At 43.0% G+C, this 18,873-nt stretch overlaps 1 protein-coding gene across 1 annotated transcript in view; it reads left to right on the top strand.

Moving 5' to 3' along the window:
* Positions 1-10,661, top strand: part of Dcbld1 (discoidin, CUB and LCCL domain containing 1) — a 73,653-nt gene extending 62,992 nt beyond the window's left edge. The window contains exons 7-11 of the mRNA XM_027402104.2: positions 478-518; positions 1,900-1,987; positions 3,640-3,689; positions 6,381-6,500; positions 8,705-10,661. Coding sequence (XP_027257905.1) covers positions 478-518; positions 1,900-1,987; positions 3,640-3,689; positions 6,381-6,500; positions 8,705-9,225 — 820 coding nt within the window. The 3' untranslated portion in view covers positions 9,226-10,661. The remainder of the gene's footprint in view (positions 1-477; positions 519-1,899; positions 1,988-3,639; positions 3,690-6,380; positions 6,501-8,704) is intronic.
* The last annotated feature ends 8,212 nt before the right edge of the window (positions 10,662-18,873 follow it).

Below are 18,873 nucleotides of genomic sequence, written 5' to 3'. Positions count from 1 at the left end.
TTTCCCAGAGGGTCACAAAAGCTGGGTTCTCATCCCAGTATGGAGATTCCTTTAAAAACTGAAAACAAGGGGGCTGGAGAGATGGCTCAGCGGTTAACAGCACTGGCTGCTCTTCCAGAGGTCTTGAGTTCAATTCCCAGCAACCACTGGGTGGCTCACAACCATCTGTAGAGGGATCTGATGCCCTCTTCTGGTGTAATGGTGTACATGTGTGAGAATGTCATAGTAGAAATGCATTTTGTACAATTAACCCATACTATCATGAAAGGTCATGTTACAGAGTCTGGTCCTTGTCACCTGTTTCTTTTAACTTAGGATGGTTTTAAACACTGATGAAAACAACAGCAGCAAGCTGGCAGGATTGTGACCCTCACTCATGGGGTGGTGGTAGGTTTGTGAACCTTACAGGGCAGCCCTGTGCTCAGCTCCAATGTCTATCGAAGCAACTCACCTGCCTCTGTTGGTCTTTTATTTCAGTGGCTCCCTGTCGGAAAAGCGCTTTCTGTTTACCTCCACAGGTAAGGATATCATTGTTCAGAAGTTGTCTGTGGGAATTTAGTCCTGCAAAACCCACACAGGTTTTGTAGCTCAAGAATTTTCTGTTTTGTTTTTGTTTTATTTTTTTCCTTTAGTAGTGCTGGGTCTGATCTTTGCTAGGCATGTGACTTACCTCAAAGTAGAGACAAAGGGATCAGGAGTTGAAGATCATCCTCAGGTTTGTAACCAGCGTGGGCTACAAGACCCACTCTGAAAAAACAGAGTGGTAAACATGTGTGTGTACACACATAGTCATAAGCAGTAGCATATTATACATTTTTCATTTAACTTTGAATTATGAGTATTTTCTAAATTACTATATACGGATATGCCATTAATTAGCTAATCCCCTCCATAATATTTGTTAGATTTTCTTGACAGTTTTACTCTTATGAATGACAGTACTGGAATTTACCTGTATTTTATATCCATCTAAAAAACTTTTTTTAGCTCTTGTTCATGAATTATACATTGCTACTTGCTACTTTGGTTGTTGGTTTTTTGAGACAGGCCCTTACTATGTAACCTTAGATGGCCTGGAATGAGATATGTAGACCAGGCTGGCCTTGAACTCACAGAGATCCGCCTATCTACCTTTGCCTGTCTGGTGCTGGGATCAAAGATGTGGACCATCTTGCCAGGCTAACATTTTTACTTCTGGTTGTCCTTTACTTTCTTCTCAAGGATTGCAAAGAAAGGTGCAGAGTGATATCCTCCATTTGTTTACTTTCCACATTTGAGGCTAAAAAAGAGTATCAGAGTAAAATGCTTCCTGAGGACATCAGTCGCATTTTCTCCTCAAAGTGCCACAGCAATGACAGTGAGAGCCCTTGGCTCTCAACAGTTACCTGTTGACCCTACCCCAAGGTGTGCACTGAATATGAGAGCTTCTCTGGGAGTGCTACATGCAGCTTCCTCCCTTCAGCTGTCTCCTGGCTGGGGGAATTAGCCTGAAGCCAGCAAGAAGCTCTAAGTAAAAACTAATACTGGGAGCATGGAAAGCTGCCCTTTCTGGCGCAGGAGCAGTTTTGTTTTTCTAGACTTGGCTCAGAGTTTGCACCATTCCTTTCCTTTGTAACACTATAAAACTTTTACTTTGTAGCACTGTAAAGGCGGAGCATAGTCTTTTCCCCTCTGGGGAAAGCCGTTTTGCTTATTGAGCTTTATTTTGGGGTTTTTTGAAACAGGGTCTATATGTGTGTGTATACTTGGCTGGCCTGAGACTCATATAGACCCTCCTGCTTCTGCCTCCCTAGTGGTGGGAGTAAAGTTGTACACCACTGCACCCAGCTCTGAAGCAGTTTAGACCCTGAGTTTGCTTATAGGTGATTTGTGTTCTAACAGGGTGGCTTTCTCCTCTAGGAATGAATATTACAACCATAGTTATTCCGGCAGTGATCTTCGTCATTCTCCTTCTGGCTGGAATGGGGGTCTTTGCTGTCTTCAGAAAGTATGTGGATTTACACCTTTACATTTTTCCTCTAATTACATATATTACAGTTTATTGCTAACTTTTCTCATCACTCTGACAAAAGTAACTTAAGGAAGGGAGGGTTTGTCTTGGGCTCACGTTTAAGGATATACAGTCTGTGGTGTTGGGGATGCCATGATAGCAAGAGTGTGAAGTAGCTGGTCACATCGCATCTATAGGCAGGAATCAAAGAGATGAATGCTGTTACTTGGCTCTTTCTCCTTTTCATTTAATCTGAGACCCCAGCCCATGGAATGATACCATCCCCAATTAGGGTGGATCTTCCTATCTCAGTTAAACCTTTCTCATAGAAAAACAAACCCAGAGGTGTTTTTCTATGGCAAGTCTGAATTCCATGAAGTTGATAATCCTAACACATTCATAAACCCCCAAAGCTTACGCCTCTGATAGATGTGTATTAAAGAAACAACATGACTTCTTTAGAGATGAAATGCTAGTTTATATTTTAAAAATAAGTTGAGTTAAGTAGAGGTTGGCATAGAAATATCCAGTGCTACTTTCTAAGCAGTCCCATCATGTCCCGCGCGATATTCTCGCCGGCAAGAATCACACAGGACATTCGGATCCTTCTGCAGGAAAGCTTTAATGCATCTTGAGGGGAGAGCATAAGCTTACCAGAGCGGAGACCCCGAGCCAAGAATCCCGTCCCCTAATAAAGGCTGGCAGCCCCGCCTGGGACGTGTCACCCCTATGATTGGCTTCAGCTCCTCAGGCCATATGAGCCACGGAATAGGCAGAGATCAAGGAAATGGAAAATTACCCAGCGCCTTCGAAATAATTTACATTCAGTGCCTGCAGGCACCATCATTGTAATGGAGAATGCAGGGACGGCTCCCTACACCATCACATAGAAACCCTTGATAAAGGCTTCCCAGATGAGCACTGCCGGAGTTAACATCTGGGGGCTGACATACTCCTTTTCAAGTCTCCCTCTTCCTGCCATGGAGAGTGTGTTAGAAAGAGGAGCTGGGACCTAGGTTCAGCTCTCACCCATGTCACCAAACAGCCCAGCACTCACCATGATGGTACTGAATCTTTCACATAACACTATGTGCCATTTTTATTATTAAAACAATTGTTAGAAGTTGGATTTAAACAAAAGTAGAAAATATTCTCAAGTTCTCATTTTACCTTTTAAACATCTTTAGAACTCATAAATGTGTTCATTATTATATTAACATGTTAACACATTCAACATAACTGATAATGTTAATTGCCTCTAAAGGCATCTATAATTTGTACTTCATAGAAAAAAGTATGTAAAAGTGATCATTACAAATTACTTAAGGGTTTTAATGGTTTCCCGAGCCACTGAGAAAATCAAACAATAATATATAGATACATATATAATATAACAATAATTCATTCTTTCAGTGAAAATATTGTAAGCTTAATTATAAGATGTTTTTACATATGTTCCTGTATATACATATGGCTTTGTAAGCATATGATAGCTTCTAGCTCATTCCATCTTCAGAACAGCCTATGAGGTGAGTACTATTTTGCTATTCATATATGAAGAGACAAGTACTGTTCTGATATTCATATCTGAAGAGACAAGGTGGACCAGTTGGCTTATGAACACTTAGTAGAGCTTTTTGTCTTAATAGGAGGAAGAAAAAAGGAAATCCGTATGTATCAGCAGAGGCTCAGAAAACAGGTTAGTTCAAAACTCCATCTACAGTTTTATTCTATCTTTAAGGAAAGAGGCAAGGTCTGCTAATGCAGGACAATTGTAGGACTTAGTGGCAGAACACTTGCCTAGCATGTGCAAGGTCCTGGATTCTAGACCCAGTAAGCCCCTTTATCTGTGGTTTGTCTATGGGCAATGTGTTCCAAGACACAGTAGTTGCTCAAAACTGTAGATAGAACTAAATATATAGAGCAAGTTTTTACATGTATAGCTCTGATAAAGTGTAGTTTACATGTTAGACAGTGAGAGATTAACAAACAGCTAAATAATAACGGAATAAGATAGTTATACTGAAATAGAAAGGCCAGTATCACCATTTTGCTTCTCGTGCATCATAAAGTGACTAAACGGGAGTGGTTTAGTTTCTTTCCCTGTTGCTGTAATAAAATACTTTGAAAAGGGGCTGGAGAGATGACTCAGAGGTTAAGAGCACCGACTGCTCTTCCAGAAGTCCTGAGTTCAATTCCCGACAACCACATGGTGGCTCACATTCTTTGGTTATGAGATCTCGTGCCCTGCCTGGTGTGCAGATACACATGGAAGCAGAATGTTGTATACATAATAAATAAAATATTTTTAAAAATACTTTGAAAAAAAGCAATTTAAGGAAGAGGAGTTGTTTCCATTGTGGTGGAGATAGCAGAGATAGTAGAGATAGCAGGAACTTAAAGCAAACTGGTCACATTGCATCCACGACGGGAAAACACAGAGAGATGGATGCAAGCTGCTGCCCAGTTCCCCCTCTCCATTTGCAGTCCAGGATCTCAGGCAGGGAATGGGTCTATCATGTTGGGTGGGTATTTCCACCTCAGTTAATACAGTCAAGATAATCCCCCTACCAGATGCCCATTTTCCAGGTGAATCTAGATTGTCAAGTTGACCATCACAGGAGGGTAGTATACAGAGAGTAGATAAACCAGGCAGGAGTATGATTCACATTCCAGGCAACACTGCGCAAGATTTCTTTTTTCTTCTAAGAACAGCATGCCGTTTTTCCATTTGATATCTTTAATACATATATATCAAAGGTAAGTTCTGTAGCTGCAAAGCTACAATGAAGAAATTTATTGTGTCTATATTCTACTTCAGGGTGTTCATGCCATCATATCTGTATTTAGCATGAACCACATCCCATTTAAACTCTTTTCATTTGTGAATATGTATGGAAAATTAGATTACTACCCTGTCTGTCATGAAGAAGTGACAACAGCAAACTGAACATATGCTTGGCCTGGGTTCTATTCTTAGAATCAAAATTTAATAACTAAATACAGACAGGGCTATGGAGATGGCCTGAGTTTGATCCCTGAGCCCACATAAGGGTAGAAGAGAGCTGACTCAGGAAGTCATCCTCTTGATTTCCACACATACCATGGCATGGGCATACACACTCACACACATTACATACATTGTACAATAATAATCACGGCAATTAAAAAAATACATGCATGAAGCATTTGCAGACCTCTTCTTTGCACAACTGAGGATTAAACTATGGTAGACAAGAACTCTACCATTGAGCTACTTCCCTAATCCCTCTGATCCCTTTTCACTTTTTATTTTAAATAGGGTCTCTCTATGTTTCCTGGGCCAGTCTTAAACTCACTTTGTAGCTCAGACGGGCCTTGAACCTTTTTCCTTTCTGCCTAAGCCTCCCAAGTAGCTTAAGATTATAGGACGGCACAAATAGACCTGGCATCTTCTAGGATTTCTGTGTCTGCCATTTGCTTCTTGCATTGGTAGTTTTCTGTGTCCTTGTGACAGTGTCTCAATATGTAGCCCAGGCTTCCCTTGAATTCACTATAAAGCCCAGGCTGGCCTGGAGCTCCCAGCAATCCTCCTGCCCTGGTATCCTTAGTGCTGGGATCACAGGTGGGTACCTCTGACCTGTGTTTAAAGAATTCTCCAGAACACACACATGCACACAGTCCCTGCCTGATCTGTCCCCAGAAAATACAGTGGAGGCCTGAAGATGCTAAGAAAAGGCCAAGTCTAAACAACAGCTGTGTTGTCTCCTGGCGTACGAGTCTTAAGTGGATGATGGAAAATTGGACCAGATGGTTCCAGAACTTGGAGGCTACACCCATTTTTTAAAAAGTGTATGGGTGTTTTGCCTGTCTACATGTATGTCTGTAGACATACATATACATATACATATACATATACATACATACATACATACATACATACATACATATATATATATATATATATATGCCTGGTGCCCCTGGAGTCCAGAAGAAGCTGTTGAATCACCTGGGACTAGAGTTACAGATGGTTGTGGGCTGCCATGTTTGTGCTAGCAATTAACACCATCAGTGGGAGATGGGCATGGTGGTGCACACCTTTAATCCTAGCACTCAGGAGACAGAAGCAGACGGATCTCTGTGAGTTCAAGCCTGGTCTACATAATGAGTTCCAGTACAGCCAAGGCTATGTAAAGAGACCCTATTTCAAAACAAACAAACAAACAAACATACCATGAGTGGGTAATGTACATATTAAAGGGTTTGTTTCATGCCGTGCTCAGCCCACACAACTGAAGAGCTGTGGCTATGGGTTTATCAGCATCATGCAAGAGACTGACTTCTGACACATGGAGGAATACATAAATGTGAATTACATGTGATGTATTGTTTCATATTCTCTTTATTTCAGGCTGTTGGAAGCAGATTAAATATCCCTTTGCTAGGCATCAGTCGACGGAATTTACCATCAGCTATGACAATGAAAAGGAGGTGACACAAAAGTTGGATCTTATCACTAGTGTTATGGCAGGTGAGTGTCCTACCCCAGGGACCGTGCTCTTAGGAGGTTCTGCTTGTGGGGACAGAAAACAGGACAGCGCTAAGGCTAAGGTCATTTATTAGAGAAGAAGTGTGCCTCTATTTTCCTGTACTCTGTGCAGAATTTCAAGCTGACACATAAGTGTGCCTCTATTTTCCTGTACTCTGTGCAGAATTTCAAGCTGACACAAGATATTAGTTAATAGTCGCTTCAGCTGAGTCGAGTACACCTGCAGGGCACATAATGACACAAGGGCCTGCAGCATTGCTAGTCTCTGGAAGCTCTTAGTCTATTTGACTAAGGTTTTGTTTTTTTTTTTGGTTTTTGGAGACAGGGTTTCTCTGTGTAGCTTTGGAGCCTATCCTGGCACTCGCTCTGGAGACCAGGCTGGCCTCGAACTCACATAGATCCTCCTGTCTCTGCCTCCTGAGTTCTGGGATTAAAGGCGTGCGCCACCAACACCCAGTGCTGCCCAGGTTTTTATTACAGTCCTGGGAAAGAGGGTCAGGAAAGACCAATTGAATGATGAATTAATACATCTCTCCTACCTCTGAGCTGAAGGGACCTGTCAGTCAGAGTGGTCAGTGTCTCTATTTCTTCTCTTCCAGTTTGATTTCTTGACTGTTAATCTTCTTCAGTTTGCCCTCAAAGTGATCTTAGACTGCTAGTGTGTGGATTCTGAGTGAGACTTCCACAGCCCCCATGATCTGACACATGGTTAACACAGCCCGTACTAGGAACAGCTTCAAGTCCCAACTTGGTTGCTGGTTACTATGTGAGTTTCGAGGTTACTTGGTTTCCCGCTGCTTTTTCCTGTTGTAATGTGATGACTGTCCTATTCATTTCTAAAAAGACGAGTTATTTCACTGTCTTAGAAGAGTCTTGGCATCAAGTTTGTGCTCTTTCATTATCTGGATGCTCATCACTAAGCCCTAGACATATTGCTTAACTCTTACTTCCATTAAACCACCCTATGTCCTTTCATTCTCTCTCCACATCCAACTGTCTTCATAGTTGTTCCTTCTCCTCTGGATTAGTCAGGGTTCTCTAGAATAACAGAACCTATAGAATAAGTCTCCCCCCCCCCTCTCTCTCTCTGTGTGTGTGTGTGTGTGTGTCTGTGTGTGTGTGTGTGTGTGTGTAAGAAAAGGACTTACTAGAATAGCTTACTGGCTGTGGTCCAGCTAGTCCAACAATGGCTGTCTACCAATGGAAAGACCAAGAGTCCAGTAGTTGTTCAGTCCATGAGGATAACTGTCTCAGCTGGCTATCAGTATACTCCCGAATCCCAAAGAAATAGGCTCAAATGCCAGCAAAGGAGTAGACTTGCTATAGAGAGCAAGCAGGCACAGAGGGAGCCAAGTTTCCTTCTTCCATGTCCTTTATATAGACTGCCAGCAGAAGGTGTGGCCCAGCTTAACAGTGGGTCTTCCCACCTCAAAGATCAAGGTTAAAGTGGGTCTTCACACTTCACATGATTTCATTTAATTAAGAAAAACAAAAAAATCCCTCACAGGTGTGTTCAACCATTTGGGTTTTACTAATAATAGATGTAGTCAAGTTGGCACAAAGAGTGGCATCACACACTCTTTGTTTTGTTTGTTTTGTTTTTGGTGGGGGGGGCGGTTATCTCCACCTCCAAAGGCCAGTTTGGAAGTCACTGGGCTCAATGGCCAACACCTATAATGCCATCACGTGATAGGTATCCCAGGAGGAGCTTGAGTTCAAGGTTGTCCTCCACTATGTAACAAGTTAAAAAGTCAACCTGGACTACATGAGATCCCCATCTCAAATAAATAAGTAAAAGTCACCCCTAAACTGGGCATGAAGTTTCACACATGTAATCTCAGCACACCAGAGGCTGAGGCAAGAGGATCACAAGTTCAAGTCTAGTCGGGGTTACACAAGACCCTGTCTATAAATACGTAAGTAAATACCTCCCCTCTACAAAACAGTTTCCCCCTAACGAATGTCTCCTGTCTCTAAGATTCGGTGGCCCTTTGAGGCTTCTTGAAATAGGCAGTATGGTGGCTTAGCCCCAGCTGCAGCATCTGACTTGCATTTCGTATTTACCATGGAACCTCAGACACTTTAGTCACCCAGTGGAGAGTTGTCTGGAAGGGGAGGTATACTCTGCGACCCCCTGACTCGGCCTCCCGCTGGCTGGTGCACTAATGATGCTCCTTTGGTTTCAGATTATCAGCAGCCTCTCATGATTGGCACTGGAACAGTCACGAGAAAGGGCTCTACCTTCCGGCCCATGGACACAGACACCGAGGAGGCCAAGGTGAATACTGAGGCCAGTGGCCACTATGACTGTCCACACCGCCTGGGCCGCCATGAGTATGCATTGCCCTTGACGCACTCGGAACCGGAGTACGCCACACCCATCGTGGAGCGACACCTGCTGCGAGCACATACCTTTTCCACGCAGGACGGCTACCGAGTCCCCGGGCCCAGGCCCACTCACAAACACTCCCTTTCCTCCGGAGGGTATCCCCTTGCTGCAGGAGCCATCCAGAGCAAAGGCTATCAGAGGCCAGCAAGCCCCAAGCCTGTGGGTGGTGGCTATGACAAGCCTGCTGCCAGTAGCTTCTTGGACAGCAGAGACCCCTCCCCTCAATTGCAGATGACTCCTGGGGTGAATGATGGTTATTTAGCACCCAGAAACGGCCTTGCACCCCTCAACCAGATGGCCATGACTGCTCTTTTGTGAACCCAATGTGAAAAAAACCTGCTGTGGTACTGAGCGTGCTCTGCGGCGAGTCACTGGAAGAAGTGCGCGCATGCGTGTGTGTCTCTTCAGGATCCTAGAGATAACCTCACTCACTGTTTACAGATCTGAGCAGCGGGTTTTGTTCCGACCCTGCCGCAGAGCCGCTTGGTTTCTGTCGTGCTAGAACAAGGAGACCTTTTCTCGTTGCTAACTGTGATGCTGTGCTGTAAAATGTGCAATTTGTATAGTCATATTTAACATGAATTAAAGTAAGGAAGGTTGTGGTGTTTGTTTTCTACACAGGGGTGAAGCAGAAAACTTGGGATTTGCAGAGATGTGGTAGTATATCTTCATGTTTCTCAGTGTGTTTGATTATCTGACACTGTTAGCAGCGGGTCTGTTTAAAAACAGAAAAAAACAAACAAAAACCCATCTGGTTGTGGTGGCTTGTTTCCTTTTTGAGAAACTAAAACCATTTTTTTTAAGCCTTCTTTCTCCTGGAAGAAACGAAATTACTTGAAATATGAAAAGCACAAGGGGCAGGTGACCATTAGCTCTGGCAGCTGCAACAGATTATGCAAGCAAGCACATCAGCTCAGCAGCTGCTGCAGCCTGCTTCCTGGGGCTCTTCTTGAGAGTGAGGACAGCCCAGTGTTCTGGGCCTGTGTGGGACCCAGCTGCACTGGGAGGGACTTCCTTCTCTAAGGAAAGGGCCTGGCCTTATTGCACAGTGTTCACAAGCAAATCTGACCTTCCAGGGTGTTGAGATCAAGGCAACCGGCGCTTTTTCTTCACAACTTGTAATGAAGGTAGCAGAGCAATTGTAGCTCAGGGGACAGCCAGGTAGTTCTAAACCTCAGATTACAAACGTAGCTGAGCTCTAAAAGGCCCCCTTCTCACAACATTCTCCAGAAACAGTGTATGTCGGTGACTTCCATTATCCCTGGAAAACAAACAAGCCAATGTTATTTGAAACATGTTCTTTCGAGTGTCTGAGCAGAGCTTTTCCAGTGGAGAGCTGGTAACTGAACTGGTGGTGTAAAAAGCTGTTTTCTCCTAAATATGTGATTATACTTAGAGTAGCCCAGGGCTCAGCTGTACCTCATGTTCGGTGTTGTTTCCCCTGAGTTTGCTCTGTGAATTAACTGGGGGATTTAACCTCTTTTGCCAAAGAGGAAAAAGTATGTGTCTTGTTTGTTAATAGGAAATATGGACCAAAAAAAAAACAAAACAAAACAAAACAAAATCATTCCTTTAAAAAATTGTAAGCCTATTTGTATGATTGTCATTTTCTATCAATTATATCTGTGTTAAAATAGGGTGCTGAAAGGTCATGGCAGACTGTATGGTTATAGTGGACGATAAACCATTTACTTAATGGAGTTTACATGATTTAGTGTGTATACTAATTATAATAAACTATGCCAAATCAGAGAGACCCTGAACGCTCACTGGGCTCCTGGCTTGCTGGGCTAGTGATAGGCTTACCCTGTAACTGAATTCCCATAATGTGGTTTGCAACTTTTTTTTTTCCTTTTCTTTCTTTCTTTCTTTCTTTCTTTCTTTCTTTCTTTCTTTCTTTTTATTTTTAATTCAGGCTCTAATATAGCACAGGACGGCTGTAAAGTCTCAGTGTAGCCTTGGATGACCTTGGATTTTTGATCCTTCTGCCTTTGCCTCTCAAGTGCTGGAATTACAGATGTGCACTGTCACATCTGGTTTTCCTTTTGTCTTGTTAGAGGCTTTAGTCACACTCTCAAGTTAAATAGTTACAATTAGAGCTTCTAATTCTTGGTGCCCAGTCACCTTGGTAATGATTGCTTTTGTAGAGACTGATTTAAACTGTGCCAGAGACAATTTATGATGCCAAAGAGCCAAAGCTTCTACCCTCCCGCCACACTAATGCTGCCACTTTAGAACACGCCTTCCATGAAGAGCCATGAGCACTGTTTACACGCACAAACCCTGAGCTGACTTGTACTCACCTCCAATCACCTGTTTTGCTCACTGCATAAACCCTCCACATTAAAATTCTGTTTTCATTTTTAGAGTTTTTGTGAGTTCAAAACCAGCCTGGTCCACAAGAGCTAGTTCCAGGACAGCCTTCAAAGCCAGAGAAACCCTGTCTCAAAAAAAACCAAAAAAAAAAAAAAAAAGACCTGAGTTCAATGCCCAAAACCCACGTAAGGGTGGAAGGAGACAGAACTGACTCCACAAAGTCATCCTGTGGCTTACACACATATCCATGGCATGTGCAAGCCATCCCTCATACACACAATAATAAGAATAATAAACAAATGTATTTTCATTAGTTTCAAGATATGCCTCTTCATTGGCTTCGAGGTTCATGGTTCATAGGCAGCAGCAGTTTGATAGAAAGCTCATTTCAAAGCAGAATACACAATGGTTAGTTGCCTTAGTATCTTAAAGGAAATGCGCACACTTTTCAAAAGTCGGTCCCTAAAACAGAGCTCATTGCCCGTATCCTTACAATTAGAACAAGAAAAGATCTTAAACATCCACACCAACTCCAAGAACAGGTTTGTAGTATCTGCCCATCTGGATGGAAGGGGAACAGAATGTTGATGGCTAAAATCTCCGAGTGAAATACAGGTATAATCTTCCAACTTTTGAGGTGGCACAACTCCCTATACAGGAAGCAGTGAGTCACTGTGGGGAAATCAATGGGGCAGATCCATGAGGAGCCAAGGGACTAATATGGTTGATATGATTGAGAAGTTCGTAGTGAAACTCCATCTTCTTATGGAGAGCACTACACAGCTACATAAACTTATGGCCCTGGTCCCAGATGCTCCTCATGTCATCAAAATGCCCAAAGGCCACCTCCTCAGGACAGGAAATGAAGCGTGGATCACTGGGTGATAAAAGACCATGCTCTGTAAAGACAGCAATGAAAACGTGTTAAACACAGGAGATAACTCCCATGGGAGGAACGAGAGCCACTCTCACGGGAAAGGTACTTCATAGAACTATGAAAATGCTGTTCAAAATGGATAAATTTTCATATAAAGCAACCCCTTCCCAATGTCTCGACTTATTTTTTTATTTTATTTTATGAGCATGAGCGTTTTGCCTGCATTTATGTCTGTGTATCACATGCATGCAGTGCCTCCATAGGCCAAACGAGGGAGTTGGAATCTGGGACTGAAGTTACAGACCATTGTGCCCTACCTTTTTTTTTTTTTTTTGGTGAGACAGGGTCTCTCCATGCTCTCCATGTATCCCTGGCTGTCTTGGAATTCTCTATGTGGACCAGGCTGGCTTTAAACTTACAGAGATGTATCTGCCTGCCCTGTTTTCTGTGTGCTGGGATTAAAGGTGAATACCACTATGCCTGGCTAGCTCCTCAACTTTTAAAGACTGTCCAGTCTTAGAAACCTCTACATAGAAAGAATGGCAACTAAACTTTACCAAACCATGACATCTGAGTACACATGTTCACAGGGTTTACAGACAAGTTCATAGGATAGAGGCAAGCCTCCCTCACTATCAGAAAAGGCCATAAAAGTACCTGATGTCTGCTAGAAACTATCCCTATATTAGGGTTCCCCAAATCTTCCCAAAGTCATATGGGACCTCCTCCTCCTCCTCCTTTTTGTTTTTTTTGTTTTTTGTTTTTTTTGTTTTTTTTTTTTGCAAAGGTAACTTGGACCTCTTGTTCCTCTTAAAATTAATGACAAGCTATATTCCACCTGCCATCTCCAGCCCTTAGGAAAGATAGAAACATGCCAGCATCTCAGCATTTGGGAGGCAGAGGCTAGTGGGTCTCTGAGTTTAAGGGCAGCCTGGTCTACAAAGCAACTTCCAGGTCAGCCAGAGCTACACAGAGAATTCGTGTCTTGAAACCACCCTCCCCCACCCCTCCCCCCCAAACCCCCAAAACCCCTCAACTGGACAAAAAACCAAAAAGCCCTTTTTCTATTACTTTTATTGAGATAGACCCTGATGAACCACAGGATGTCTTCCCACTCTCTATGGAGTTGAGGATGACTTTGAACTTGTGTCCACCTGCCTCTATCTTCTATGTTAGGACATCCTACCTTGAAGTGGGTCTGCATTTGTTGTCACTGGAATGACAGCTCCCTCACTTCTGCCATTACCAACTCTAATGATCAATGCTAAATAAGAGTGCCCCTGACTTGCACATAGGTCTATCTAACTTGGCTGGAAGGCTTATCTTCAAACAACATTTCTGAAGTACAATTAAAAAAAAAAAGAAAACAAAAAACAAAGAACCTTTGCTCTGTGTGCTAACTTAAAAACTTTACCCAGTGCAGGGGTAAAGGTACTTGCCATCAAGCCTGAAAACCCGAGTTCAGTCCCCAGGTCCCACATAATGGAAGGAGAGAGCAGACTCCCTGCAAGTTATTCTGCAGCCTGCATACATGCACAGTGTCTCTTCCCTCACAAAATTACTTCCTCCACAGTTCAGATGGGAACCAAACATTGGAATATATGAGCCTGTGAGGGCCACTCATTTAAGCCACCATAGTTGTAGGTAGAAATCTTTTTGCTTGCTTGTTTTTAAAACAGGGTCTCATTGCATGGCTCCAGCTGGTCTGGAACTTGCTATGTAGACCAAGCTGTTCTCAAACTCACAAAGAACTGCTTGCCCCTGCCTCCCAAGTTCTTGTATTAATGGCCTACATCACCATACACAGTTTCTAGAGTCTTCTCTAGATAATGCTTTCTTTACCCATTACACTTCTCTGCACATTTTTTTTTTTTTTTTTGATTTTTCGAGACAGGGTTTCTCTGTGGCTTTTGGAGGCTGTCCTGGAACTAGCTCTTGTAGACTAAGTTGTTCTCTGCACATCTTATCTCTCTGACAAAAGAAAGGAGTTTGTTTCAAGACAGCATGTATTCAGTGTGGCCTCACCGTGTAGAACAGGGTGGGTGAGTAGACTGTTCTGATGAACTCTCCACAGTTAAGCCTAAACTAGCAGGGGAGCACAGAAAAACAGAGCTTTTCTGTGGTCTGAGTATCCCATACATGATCAGACACTCATAGACAATTCTGATTGCAAAGGTGGCAGCCATCATACCATATGGGAGAACAGATTGCATTCTGTCACTTATAATTATGTCTCCAAGACATTCCTAGTTCTGCGGTTACAGACAAGCCCAACTCTCTTTCCTGGTTTTGGGTATGAATACAGAGTCTCATATAGTCAGCTTACAGGGAATTCATCATGTAGCTGAGGTTGCTTCTGGACGCCTATCTTTCTGACTCTCTTTCATCACCTTACAGTCCTCAATCACCATTTTAAAAAATTAAGACGGTTCTAATCATAGGCTCAGTCCTTGTACCACTTAGGAAAAATGAAAAGCCTTTGATTTCATCTGTAGTTCCCTTTTCTCTCCTCATGGCATATTAAAGAATGGAGAGAGGGTTTTGAATTATGGCTGACACTGTATGGCCCTGGACAAATGGCATAACTTCTCCACACTTCAGTTTATCCATCCTAAGAATGATTCTAGTTTACTTAATGATCCTCAAAAAAGCCTTCTAGCCCAGTAGCTAAAATGCAGTTTTTGGAATCTCCTGCCCCCTACTGGCACTTTCCCAAATTGCACCTACCTTTCTAAACAAGCGGTTTTAGTGTCTATTTTACATTTACCCAAGTTTTCTTGATACAGAACATTCACCTATCTTCCTCATTAGAAACTACAGGTCTTTCTTTAACAAATAAGCTAAAGCTTTAAAAAATACAGCTCTAGCTTAAGATTTAAAGCAAACCTTTGTTGTTCAAATCTTGATTTCTTTTGATATTGTGTTGCTGTTATTCACTATCATGGATTTTTATAATTTTCTTGTGGTTCTACCGATTTTTGTTAACTACATGTATTAAAATTTATTATTATTTTATTAGTGTGTGTGTGTGTGTGTGTGTGTGTGTATGTGTATGTGTATGTGTATGTCTTCCAGGGATTGAACTTAAGTCAAGCTTGAGGGCAGTACTTTTACCCACTGAGCCATCTGTCCCCTTCCTTTACACATATTTTGAGGCTATTTTCAGTAGGCATATACAAGGTGTGGTGGTTTGAATAAGAACGGCACTCATAGGCTAACGTATGTGATTCTTAGTCCCATTGGCGGAACTGTTTGGGAAGCATTAGGTGTGTCACTAGGGAGCTTTGAGGTTCCAAAAGTCCATTCGTTCGCAATTAGCTCTCTCTGCCTCATGCTCATTGATCAACAAGCTCTCAGCTACTGCTCCAGCATGATGCCTGCCTGCTGCCAAGCTCTCTGTCATGACGGCATGGATGTTGAAAATGAAAGCCCCAAATAAACTCTTTTGCCTAGTTGCCTTGGTCATGGTGTCTGACTATAGCAACAGGAAAGTAACTAAGTCACAAGGTTAAAATTATTGCAAATTCGTGGTAAACTGTAAAAATGTTTCTATCCCAAATGCTTTTGGTCTTAATCCATTTTGTACTAACGTATCTGCTTTTGGGGGGCAAAATTATGTCCAGTGAATCTTCTCTTTTCCCTGCTGAGTTTTGTCTCCTTGTGGTTAAGTATGCACTTCATAAACATCTTATTCCAAAGCTACTAGAACACCCCTCCCCCACTGCAACTAGGGTTCCTTTTATATTCCTTGACCACATCCTCCTATCGTCCCATCCTTGGAATACTTCACTGGCTCTTGGTAGAATATGCTAATTGTAACATTCGGTGGTGGGGGAAGTAGGGTTCACTCTGTATACACTGGGAGATCCTGGGACTATGTAGCCCAGAACTTATCTTCCCTCCTGCCTTCCAGGTGATGTCTGTAGCTTTGGAGCCTGTCCTGGAACTTGCTCTGTAGACCAAGCCGGCCTCGAACTCACACAGATCCACCTGCCTGTGCCTCCTGAGCTCTGGGATTAAAGGCGTGCACCGCCGCCGCCGCCATTCTAACACTTTTTGTTATGTAGTTTTCTCTTAACACTGAGTATCTCAGTTGAGCTTTGCTAGGTCTTAACCCGAGTTATAAGCCAGGCAGAAGAGTAAGTGGGGCTGCTTCTGTCTCAGAGTATGAGGTGGTAGGCTACCTTTACAAGATCTAGCAATCCCTCAGGGGGCAGCAGTCACCATCCCAGGGACATCCATCCAAATGTTTCTATGCATTTCAAGGTTCTAGGTTTCCCCACTAGCTTTAGGACTAGATGGTCTGTGAAAGCACAAATGAATGCCCTTGTTAGTCCTCTCACTGTGGTAGGCTTCCTCCGAACTTCCTCAACAGGGCGAGCTCTCCTGTTGAGGCACTGACAATCTGATCACAGCCTCCCCACCTCTCTTTATCAGCAGTTTACCAATAATACAATCTAATTCAAACAGCCCCTTCTGCTGTTCTGACACTGTTATCAAAATGTTTTCCTAATGCCCAAATTGCTGAATGTCCCAGAGAGTTCTCCTTGTGGGTCTTTCCCTAGTTACTATCTGAGGAGTCTCCAAGACCAAGCCTCAAGTTGACTGATTTGAAAAGGGTCACGGGAATCTAACCTGAACATCGGGGAGCTCTTGGTCCCCAGACTGATAGCTGGGATACCAGAATGGGACTGATCCAAACCCCAGGAACATGGGTTTCAGTGAGAAAACCTCAGAAATCTACGGGGCCTCCTGTAGTAGATCAGTACTTTTCCCTAGCATAGGTGTGGACTTTGGGAGCCCATTCCACATAGAGGAATACTCCCTGAGCCAAGACACACAGGGGTGGGCCTAGGCCCTATCCCAAAGGATATGATAGACTCTGATGACACCCTATGGAAGACCTCACCATCCAGGGGCAGCAGAAAGGATATGTGATAGGCAGGGTTTTAGTTGGGGTGGTGGTGGTAGGGGAGGAGGGGAGGGAGAGGGAACTGGGATTGTCATGTAAAACAATCTTGTTTCTAATTCAAATAAAAAAATCTGCAAAAAAGAAAGAAAGAAAGAAAGAAAGAAAGAAAGAAAGAAAGAAAGAAAGAAAGAAAGAGAGAGAGAGAAGGATCACAGGACCAAGTACAGAATCAGGTTCATAACTATGATTTATAACAGGGAAGAACACAAACAAACCCAGTATGACAGAAGGCCCACATACAGTTCAATCTCCTAACACCACTGGACAGAGCTGCCCCATTCATCTGTCACAAAGCACCATTCACCAAAAGCACATTTTTTAAAACTAATTTTTATGATCAGAGTTAGGGTCTAATAAATATATTTAAACATAGGCTTAAGCACACAAGTAAGAAAACATGAGCTCAGAAGACAGATACACCCTCCAGTGTGGGTATAGGCTTCCCAAAGATTTGTCTAGACAACATTCTATGGGTCAATTGGTAGACGCCCACTGCCTAACATGTACCAAAATCCCAAATGCCCTGATGGTCAGCAAACGTCACACATGAAAAGTCACACCAAGGGGGCTGGAGAGGTGGCTCAGTAGTTAAGAGCACCCGCTGCTCTTCCAGAGGACCTGAGTTCAAATCCCAGCATACATGTGAGGTAGCAGGAAGCAGGATAGGACACATACATGTCTGGGTAAATAATAAAAATAAGAGTTAAAATTATTAAAAAAAAAAAAAGTCACATCAAGTGGCCCTCTCTAAGGACAACACGCCCGTTGCCTGCTAAGCTAACAGATTTCTGTATACTGTCTCTGAAACACTAAGCAACCAAGCCATGCTCCCGTGTTAGCACTAGAGGTGTCCACTTGAGAGGCTGTCTCGCTTACTCTTTGGGTATGAGATGGGCAGCTCTTAATCCCCAACTCAGGACCTATTTCTTCACTCCTGGCCTGAAGGTGTTACTCAAGGCTCCACTCAAAGAAGACACTGACAGGAAAAAAGGCCCTCTATGCCCAACAGGTTTATTAGTGGCAAAAGTCTGTGAAGAAAAACAGGTGAGGAGGGTGGAGGCAACCAGATCACAAAGCCAGTGCATGACTGGACGAGGGAGGTCATGTGTGTGACTCCAACTTCAATGATAATGGAGGGAGTCTTCTTGCCAGTCCCCCATGCCTCACAGGCTCTCGGTCAGCCACTGACCATCAGTCACCCAAAGCAGCACAGCCTCAGCTTGAAAACAGACAATTCCAGAGTGAGGCAGCTAGGCCGCCAGAGCGCTAAGCATCCTCCGACTAGAGACAGACAACTGTGTTCTCATGACTGCCACAAGGGTGGGTGGTTGTGGCTCAAGATAACTTGAAAAAGATTTATTGTTAAACAAAATATCTCCAACAGCATGTGGTAATTTGTAATAGTAACCTCTCTCTTTTTCTTTTTCTTTTTTTTTCCTTCAAGATTGTAACCTCTCTTAAAACACAACATGGATCAACACCGAAATATCAGGTCACTTTATATCTCACAAGCTGAACAACAGCCTAAGGGGGTGATCTTGGAAAAGACTCTTCCTTTGAGTGTTTGAGGAAGTGGTAGCTTCAATCCCCCACAGGGCCCATACAGGTGTGAGAACTGCATCACAGTGACCGGATAGCAGGAGGCAATTAATCCCTACCTATCCCATAATATTCTACTTCAGAATCTGGATTCAACCTTTGCCTATTTCGTGACATGTTGGTACAAGTCACAGAGGCTATTTAGAACCCACAATAAGCCAAAATATTTAATGTGAATGAAAGAAAAAAACACTTATTTTCC

This window comes from Cricetulus griseus, chromosome 2 (assembly GCF_003668045.3).
Source record: "Cricetulus griseus strain 17A/GY chromosome 2, alternate assembly CriGri-PICRH-1.0, whole genome shotgun sequence".
NCBI classification, from domain to species: Eukaryota; Metazoa; Chordata; class Mammalia; order Rodentia; family Cricetidae; genus Cricetulus; species Cricetulus griseus.
Note: the sequence above shows the minus strand (reverse complement) of the source record. Positions and strands in the feature narration are given on the sequence as shown.